The 9,545-nt window shown below is 36.1% G+C and overlaps 1 protein-coding gene across 1 annotated transcript in view; it reads left to right on the top strand.

The window, feature by feature from the left end:
- Positions 1-9,545, top strand: part of LOC107728515 (kinesin heavy chain-like) — a 39,216-nt gene that overhangs the window by 6,286 nt on the left and 23,385 nt on the right. Inside the window, exons 2-5 of the mRNA XM_016538718.1 lie at positions 904-991; positions 3,029-3,102; positions 8,466-8,561; positions 8,647-8,695. Coding sequence (XP_016394204.1) covers positions 904-991; positions 3,029-3,102; positions 8,466-8,561; positions 8,647-8,695 — 307 coding nt within the window. The remainder of the gene's footprint in view (positions 1-903; positions 992-3,028; positions 3,103-8,465; positions 8,562-8,646; positions 8,696-9,545) is intronic.

The raw sequence follows: 9,545 nt of genomic DNA, 5'->3' as shown, positions 1-9,545 counted from the left end.
AGCTAATTTTAAGCAGTAAACATAAGCCAAGTCTCTGCTTTGTGATTTTCTCAGGTTGCAAGTAAGAGAACTGTAGCGAATATCTTGCTAAAACTTTGGGCTTTCCTCAGAACTCCGTTAACATAATTTTCATTCTTCAGGACTGTATGTATGTGTGTGTGTGTATGTGTGTTTTAGATTAGGTCAATGTAATTTAGAATAGCCAATAAATTCGTGTTTCATTTATAAAGAATCATTGTCTGGTGTCGTATAATTTTAAAGTCAAACCTTGCCAAGATCACGTTTCCTCGCTAGGAGCTTACAAATTATCATAATTGTATTGACCTGTGGCCAAGGAAAATACACATAGTCAGATTGTTAAGATACACGGACATTAACGTCTCGCTGGACGACCGTTGATAAGGTGTAAACTATTAAAATTTGAAATCAGTTCTAATCAGGTTGACTTCGAATTTTCCGATTCGAGTCCTCTCAAAACCTGAATGAATTAATAATAATTAATTCCCTAAGAAAAGTAATCAGACATTACAACAAGTTAATCAAGGTCTTCAGGATTACTGGAAAGTTACAGGCAGGTGAAGTTACCGGAGCTAAACTAAAAAGTAAAGTGGACTTTGAGGGCCAGAGTTAAGAACTCTGATCAGGGGCAGGGGTGCCCAATCCTTTTCATGGAGATCTACCTTCCTGCAAAGTTCATCTCCAACCCTGATCAAACACACACACACACATACATAAATACATACATACATATATAGTACAGACAGGTGTGTTTGATTAGGGTTATATCTGAACTCCGGTGGCAGATCTCCAGGAACAGTAATGGGTAACCCTGATCTAGGGCATATGTTAGGCATGTCTCTTCTGTTCTTGTGTGGGCTAAATGTCTGTTTTATGTGTCCACAGGGAACATCATATGTGTTTGATGGTGTATTTCCTCCTGAGACCTATCAGGAGCAGGTGTACAACACCTGTGCAAAACAGATTGTCAAAGGTCAATGTGTGATGCCCTGTATGAGCATAAGCATGTACATGCATGCATGATTGTATTTGGTCCTCACCTTGTCATATTTAAAGGGGTCCTGAATTTATTTTTTTATAATGTTCCCTGAGATCCACGTATAATGTTGGTAAGATTTTTACATCAAAACAGTAATAATTTAGAAATAAATGACCATTTTCTACACTGTTTTTGATCCTCTGGTTTGAACACTCCACTTAAATTACCATGTATCCTTTAATATTTCAATGTGCAGTAAATGCTATGATTGGGGTAACATCTTTGCATATGAAATAAGTATTATACATGTGGAACTGCTGAAACACAATTATGATTACAGTTGCTACAATTACCTAATTGTGGAAAGTGTGAATAATAGTATTATGTTTACAGCACGTTTACTTCATTAAAGTTTCCTTTTAACATGTTTTTTGCTATGAGCACTGTAGCCAGTGTTGAACGCATGAATGCAATGGCCAGAGTTTTGTTCAGTGCAAGCTCACAGTGTTGACACCATGTAAATGTAAGATTCATTGTGCAGTGTAGACTATTTCAATGATTATAAAGGGAGTTTTTGTGAGAGAGCAGAACTCACGTTGAACTAGACTGATTGACAGCTATAGTGATTATAAAGGGAGCGTTCTTTGCATCTCTTTTAAGTAAATATTTCACAAAGTGTTTTTGCAAAGCTTGTGTCCAGTTGTGGCATTAATTATGTCCTACTGAAATGCATTGGGGAAAAAACCCCAGTAATTAAGTCATTTTGGCAGCTTTGGTTCAATAAAAGCTGTTTTTGGACTAACTAGGCAGTTTTAAGTTCTGAAACTTACAGTATGTATTTATAGCACAATGACCTCTTATATGTCAAAAGACCAATGAAAATCAAATTTCTCAATTCATGACCCCTTTAATACTATTGGAGTAAAGTGGCATTTAAAGGCTGCAGAATGTCTATATCATTATGTGAAATACTGAAATAACTCAATATTACTGCAAAAGGCAGTTGTGGATTAGGCTATTTGAAGCTGTTCCTCATTTAGAAGAGCGTTTTCATCCAAAGCAAGATGAAGTGCATGAACTCCATTGACTGCAGCCAGATGATCATGTCACTCTTTCACTAACTACACTAGAAATTTGTCAAGATAAACGTGTCAAGATGTTGGCTTGACAAAGCCTTATCAAAAATTTTGAAGAAGACAAAGGCAGATAGATAGACAGCTAGTTAGATAATAATTTTCACTCAGAAATTGCTAGTACATTTCACAAACAATTACAAAGAAATAGTAAGTAACACATTGAATTAAATGTGAAATGTTGAAGAATAAAACTGAAATGATATTTTCCTGTAAAATGTAATCTGTTTTATTTTCAACTTTGAAAAATTTTCAACTTTTATGCAGTTACTAGAGTAGTTTATTGTTAGTTGCTAAGGTTCTGGGTTATTTCTAGATTGCTGAGTTGAGCAGGGTGGTTGCTAAGACTTTAAGTGTGTTCGGGGTTGTTACTAAGCAGTTGCTATGCGTTTTCTAGGTGTGGGTGTCTGGGCATTCAGGGTGGTAACTAGGATATTGCTAGGGCTTTTCTGAGGTCTTTGTTGTGGTTTCTGTTATGGTCTTGGATAGTTACAGAAGGACTGTCAGACAGATAGATAGAATGTGACTTGAAGAGTGCAGATGGTTAAAGTATGACTGAAGAGTGATAGATGAATGGACTTTGACTTTCAGAGTGATTAATGGATGAAGTGTAATTTGAAGGGTGATGGATCAATCAAGTGTCACTGTGGCCATTTGAACTCTACATTATCACCTTAAATAGAATATCAGTATGGCTTTGTCAAACCAACATAAGTTGAATAAGAGAACATGTTTACTGTCCAGAAAACATCATAATCCTTTGATACTTGAGAATAAACCAGCAACATTTTTTGCTAGAAGCCCCAATGCCTATACCCCATCATAAGACAATGTATATTGTAGAGAAAGGACATTTGATGTGTGAATCATTTGTGTGTTTGTTTGTGTGGATATGTAGATGTGCTGGAAGGTTGCAATGGAACGATCTTTGCCTATGGACAAACCTCTTCTGGCAAGACACACAGCATGGAGGTAAAATTTTAGATTATGGTTCCCAACCCTGGAATCTTGGACTACCCTCAACACTGCACTTTTTTTTTTTTTAAGTCTCAATTTTCGAACACACACATTTTAAGTCTTAGAGTCTCTAAAAAGCTGGTGAGTTGAATCGGGTATGGTTGATCATAGAGAACCATCCAAAATGTGCAGTGCTGAGGGTACTCAAGGTTTTTTAGATTAGTGTAAATATTGATCACAGTTTTACAATGTTATTACTAATTTTGTATTTTGCTTACATAAGGGGCGATTCTAGGATTTCAGTAGTATGGGGGCTCAGCCCCCAATGAGGGTATGATTAAAATATTTAATATATTGTTTGCATAAGGTAGGTAGGAACAATACATACAAAATATATATTTTTTAATGCTATCAAGTCAACTGATAAATGTTGATTTTTCCACATAGTTTAACACTCTTTTCACATAGGCTTATTAAATATGCTCTAATCAATTCTGTTACATTTCTTAGACTAATGAAATTAACAGCTGACTTGTACTCAGTCGACAGCAAGAAGGCAGGGGCTCGCAAAATGGGGGGAGAACCTGCACCAGCACCACTGACAGATGAAGAGGAGATGGTCAAGTAGTAGAATTTTAAAATCCAAAAGGAAAAAGAATAACTGTTGCTTTTGTATTTGTAGAAAATAAAGATGACCAAATAATTTGTTTATTTACCAGCTGTGGGGTGGTTACGGAATATATCTCGTACTACCCCTCCATCTGGCATCCTTCCATTCCATACAGTAATCTGATTCATTTTCAGAAGGTGCGATGATGGGAATATGCTTGTCATCAATGCATCCAACCACACTGGAAATCCTGAAGAAAATTCTAATTATTGGGTTACTTCTAGAGGTTGCAGCAATATGTTATCAAGTGAACATCATTTATCAGATTAGCCTAATTTAAAATGATTTCTACAACACTGACCTACTGTCCAGTGAAACTCCTTTTTTTTTTTTTGCACTTTATTACATAATTATGTAATTGTTTGAAATTTATTTTTTAAACATGTTTGAAAAATTATTTTCTTTCCCCACCCCGTTCCACAACCCTGAATTAACAGAAAGTAGAAAAATAGTAGATAAATAACCAAACAACCAAATAATTATATGAATAAAGTGAGTGCTTACTATACAAAATAGCAAGATACATTTCAATACTTTGTTATCAGCAGATATATCAAAGTCAATTTTGTTAACAAAAGTAAACGTGTTCACAAAAATAAAAAGAATAAAATAAAAATAAAGAAGGGAGGGGAGGGGAGGGGTCACTCAAATGGTCTTTCTGTGTAGATATGTAAGCAAGCATGACATAACCAAGTATTTTAAAGTCAGATGGCCTTTCTAAAACTTTAGTCCTATTAATTAGTTAGAAGGTAGGGTCTTCATCTTTTCAAAATATGTAATCATAGGTTTCCAAATTTTATAACATTATTGAATGGATCCTTTTTTGACATATTTTATTCTTTCTAGTTTTAAATACAATATCAAATCACAAATCCACATTGAAGTTTTTGGTGGATTTTTTGATTTCCATTCCAACAATATTCTCCTTCTTGCTAATAATGAAGCAAAAGTAAAAACATTTTCCATATTGTTAGTCAAAATTGAAAGTTGATCATATTGCCCTTTAAGTTCCACTCTCTTTTTGAATAACTCTTCTGAAGGAGTTAATGAGATGTGGCTATCTATTTTTGCTATGGAATCAATGAGTTGTTGTAATTTTGCATTCTTTAGTTTGTTGGTATATGAACAATAAGATATGATTTCATCTCTGATGACTACTTTAAATGTTTCCCATAAAGTCGATGGTGATACCTCTTCAAATGTATTTGTAGCCAAAAAATTATCAATTGCTGTTGATATATACGTATTAAATTTTTTGTCTGCCAACAGAGTTGGATTTAATCTCCAGTGGGGCATTGGTTACTGCAGAAAGTAAATCGTAAATCTAAAAGTAGTGGGGCGTGATCTGATATAATAATGGCAGAGTATTTCTTGCAGTAACGCTATATCCGTTTTCATTTTTTTGAGATGAGCGAAAATACGCGTTCGTTTATTTGGTCCATTCATACCCTTAACGTTCCAGGTAATAAAACGAATGGAAGACCCTCCTTCTTTCTTAAACATATCACACATCAATCAATACTTTTATAAGAACAGATGAATAAAAGTAAGACCATTCCACATGTGCAAGTGAGTGGTATAAAAAAAAGACAACACAACGCCCACCCTCTCTCCCATCCCTTCCAATCAAGCACAAGAAACATTGACCCCTTCCTATATTTGTCTCAAGAACGGAGACAAATGGCAGGTCCCCATACACGTACCCCCAGTAATCTCTCAAATTACTCAGAACCGTTTCTATCAACGGGGGTATCCCAATCCACTATAACATTTTCTACATCCATAACTTTTTACAGAAGTTTACTTTTTTACTCCTTGGAGTATCAATCCACAGTCATTAAATTTTCAGTTTTTTTTCCACCCCAAAACAAATATTTTTCAGACAAAGAAGAACATTAATATTTGATGCAATAATTACATAAAATGAATGCCTTAAAGATACCTATATCTTCCTGGCTTTTTTCATGATAACTGACAACTGAGGTCTAGGTGCTATGCAACTACCATACAGTGCAAATATACATTCTTAAGGACATCAAAACCTAAAATAAAACTCCAGAAAGGTGTAAACTATGTGACCTTTAACCAACGCGCTTGCGTTTAAATCCGGTTCCCCCGTCTCTCTCTGTGGTCGCCGTGATTTTGCCAAGTAAGACATGTTCCTGGATCAACATCTTTTGTTGATCCTGGATCAACATTACTGTCCAAAAATATAGACTAAACCCAATCCCTATCCCTAAACCTAACCCTACCCATAATTTATTCCTAAAATCAGAGGGAAATGATAGCTGATTAACAAGGGCATAGAAGCACCTAACCCTGATCATAAGCCTAAAACAGATATTTCCTGAAATGTTATCCCTCAATTCTGATTGGTTAATGTTGATCCAGGAACATGTTATACTTGGTGAAATCACGGTCGCCCTCTCTCTGTTGCTCTGTGTACCTGGCCTTTACCACTACACTTGCTATCTTCGGAGCGTGTGTCCCCCTTCCTTTCACATAATGGTATGATCCTAGTCTATCCTCCCATGTGATTGGATTAGCCGCATGTCTATTTTTTATTATTTTTTTGTAACGAAAAAATGCATAAAAATAAGGCTTTTATGAAAACACTTCATAAAAAATTGCTTACCAGCACACAAATCATTCACAATTGCTAAATTGGGCTAAAATAGAAGGCTCCAGCTGAAGATTCGGCTCTCCCCGACGGGAGTCGGCTCTTCTCGTTCGCTACAAAGAATCGGCTCTTAGAAAAAAAAAATTATCAGAAAGAGCGTGAGCGACGTATACTTTTCTTATCAGTCTGCATACAGTGGCCTTACTAATGTGCTCTGTATCTCCAGTGTTTTAACATAGCAGAGGCGGCCTGCTTAGTAGCACGGAGAGCAAGATCCGTGGTGCAGCGCAGCTCGGCTACCCCATCAGGAGAAAGGCGGAAAAAGAGACAAACGAGAGCGGAGCTTTTTCATCGAAAAACGCTCACAATGTACACAAATTGCCCCCTCAAGGACATGGCGTGCGTGCTCCTCGCCCAAACAAAAAACGCAGAGATCGTGTGTGTCATCAGGTGTCAAATAGCGACGACATGGATGCACACATCCTCTAAACGTTCTGCTAGTGCTCGCCATAACAATAGGATAGACATCGCTCTTACCACGTTCAAATGCACGCTTCAAACAAAACAGTCAGTGAAGATGAAGAAGAGAATGACATGTTCTCCCGGCGCCTATTTATACTAATAGTCGCACCGGTAGTGACGTCATGGGCTGTTGCCGGCCAACGTGTTGTTGGTGTTTTTTCAATGTATGCTTCAGACACGGGTCACAACGAAGCGTTCCCCATAGCGACCCCTAGAGGACGCAATTCGAAGTTCCCTTGAAAGGAAACTACCATTTAAAATGCTACCGCTCAAATAAATATGCATGTGAATATGGCAAAAAAAAACTCCTTACGGATATATGTAATGTAATGTATCCTCTACGGGATCCTGTATAAGAGGAGATGCCATTTTTGTCACACACTTTTTTGATAGACACTTCTGCATGACGAAAATATGCACAATGAATGAATACATGCAGTGCAAAAAAATGCTTTTCTTACTTTCTTACTTACTTTTTTAATTTTTGTCTTCTTGTTTCCAGTCAGAATATCTAAATATTCTTAAATCAATATGCATTTTCTACATAAAAAAGACATAAGGTATTTAGTCTTGTTTCCATGCGGGAAAAATAATTTAAGTGCATTTTTCTTATTTTGCTAATTATCTGCCAGTTGGGTAAGCAATTAAAAATATGCTTGTTTCCGTTTGCATTAAGATTTTTTTTTTTTTACCCTATGGTGGACAATTTTACATGTTTTACATAAAATACACTTAAAATGCACTTAAATGCACTTGTTCCCCCAGGAAACAAGGCTAAATACCTTATATAATTTTTCATCTATAGAAATGGCATCTTAACGTAGTGATTTGAAGATATTTGTACTTGAAATAAGACAAATACTCAGTAAGAAAAGCATTTTTGCAGAGTGAATGAATGAATGAGGTATTTAAACATCGCTTACGCTTTAAAAAGGGGGAGGAGACAGTAAGAAACTCTGGGTTTACCGAAGAAAACCTACTCCCGACCAGGTTAGGTTCATAGAGTAAGTTACCACGGTGACTGACTCTGAGAATAAGTTACCTCTCTTTCAGAAACGGGCTTGACTTACCCTGCTTTCTCGGGTTTGACAAACCTCCCATTCTGAAACGGAAAACCCAGAGTTTCCCTCATTTCAGGGTAAACATACTCAGAGTTTTCACTTAACCTCCTTTCTGAAACGGGTCCCAGATCTTATTCATTAATATTAATTTAGAATATAGACAAACCTTATATTATTGTAATTGTCTAGATTGGCAGTACGTTTAATCTGCCTTATATTAAACCATTTCTTTTTATTTTCTATAAAAATAAAAATGTCAGCGTGGTTATTATTTAGTAGAATTAAATAACTAGACATGATGTTTCTTTCTGTCATTCAATCTGATAGCAGTTTAAATGAGTGCATTGACTGAGTGCTGTCTGTCACTGCACTGTAATACATATATTTTCATGATTTTTCACAAGACCTTTGTCAAATCAGCTTTAGGTTGACAAATGTTGTCTAGATAACACAATATTTTGAGTTTCTGTTGAATAATCTAATCTCTTTCTTTGACCACCCACAGGGCAACCTCAATGACTTGCAGCACATGGGCATTATTCCACGCATTGCAAAGGACATCTTTAATCATGTGAATGACAACCTGGAATTCCATATCAAGGTACACACACATATACACACAAGGGTACAAATGAATGAAATATTGACCATCCAAATATAAATCTGACCACATATATGTCTTTCAGGTGTCATATTTTGAGATCTACATGGAGAAAATCAATGATCTTCTAGATGGTTTGTGGAAACAAAAATAGTGCATCATTCAAAATTCATTACCATGATTTTTATATTTCAGTCAAGACTTAAATTTAAAAATATATAAATACTGTAAGCTCTTGGGACAGTTTTAGGATGTTAATGAATATGAAAATGTCATTGTATTTGGTCTTGGCAGAATAAATGCGCCCAGGGGCGCTGCTAGCAATTTTGGGCCCCATGAAAGAATATGAGGTTGGGCCCCCTACCGCACCAAACACACACTATTGCCCAAAGTATTGGGACACCCCCTTCTAATGAACAGGTTCGACTACTTTAGTAATTTGCATGAGTACAAATCTTAATGTTTAAGCATATAATGATATTCTGGGGAATTGTGTGCTTTTAATTTTATAGCAATAGTTTAGACAGAACCCTTTTCTATTCTAACACAACAATGCCTCTGTGTATAAGGCAAGGTTTAAAAAAAAAATTGATTCAGTCAGTGTGGAAGAACTTGACTGGTCTGCATAAAGCAAAGTCCTAATCACAGCTGTTCAAACTATTGGTATACAATTAGAAGCACACAATTCCCTAAAATATCCTTATATGCTTAAACATTAAAGGGGTCATATTATGCGATTTCAATTTTTCCTTTCTCTTTGGAGTGTTAGAAGCTCTTGGTGCATAAAGAAGATCTGTAAAGTTGCAAAGACTAAAGTGTAAAATTCAAAGAGATATTCTTTATAAAAGTTAAGTCAACCTCGCCTACCTAAAACGGCTCGTTCTAACACGCCCCCACATGTCTCCGTCACGATGTGGTAAGGTTTGCATAACGCCGCCCAAATGTTCACGCAAAGAAAGAAGGCGTAACTTTTATTCTCACTGT

The sequence above is a fragment of the Sinocyclocheilus rhinocerous genome, unplaced genomic scaffold (assembly GCF_001515625.1).
Source record: "Sinocyclocheilus rhinocerous isolate Xijiao unplaced genomic scaffold, SAMN03320098_v1.1 scaffold3047, whole genome shotgun sequence".
NCBI lineage: Eukaryota > Metazoa > Chordata > Actinopteri > Cypriniformes > Cyprinidae > Sinocyclocheilus > Sinocyclocheilus rhinocerous.
Note: the sequence above shows the minus strand (reverse complement) of the source record. Positions and strands in the feature narration are given on the sequence as shown.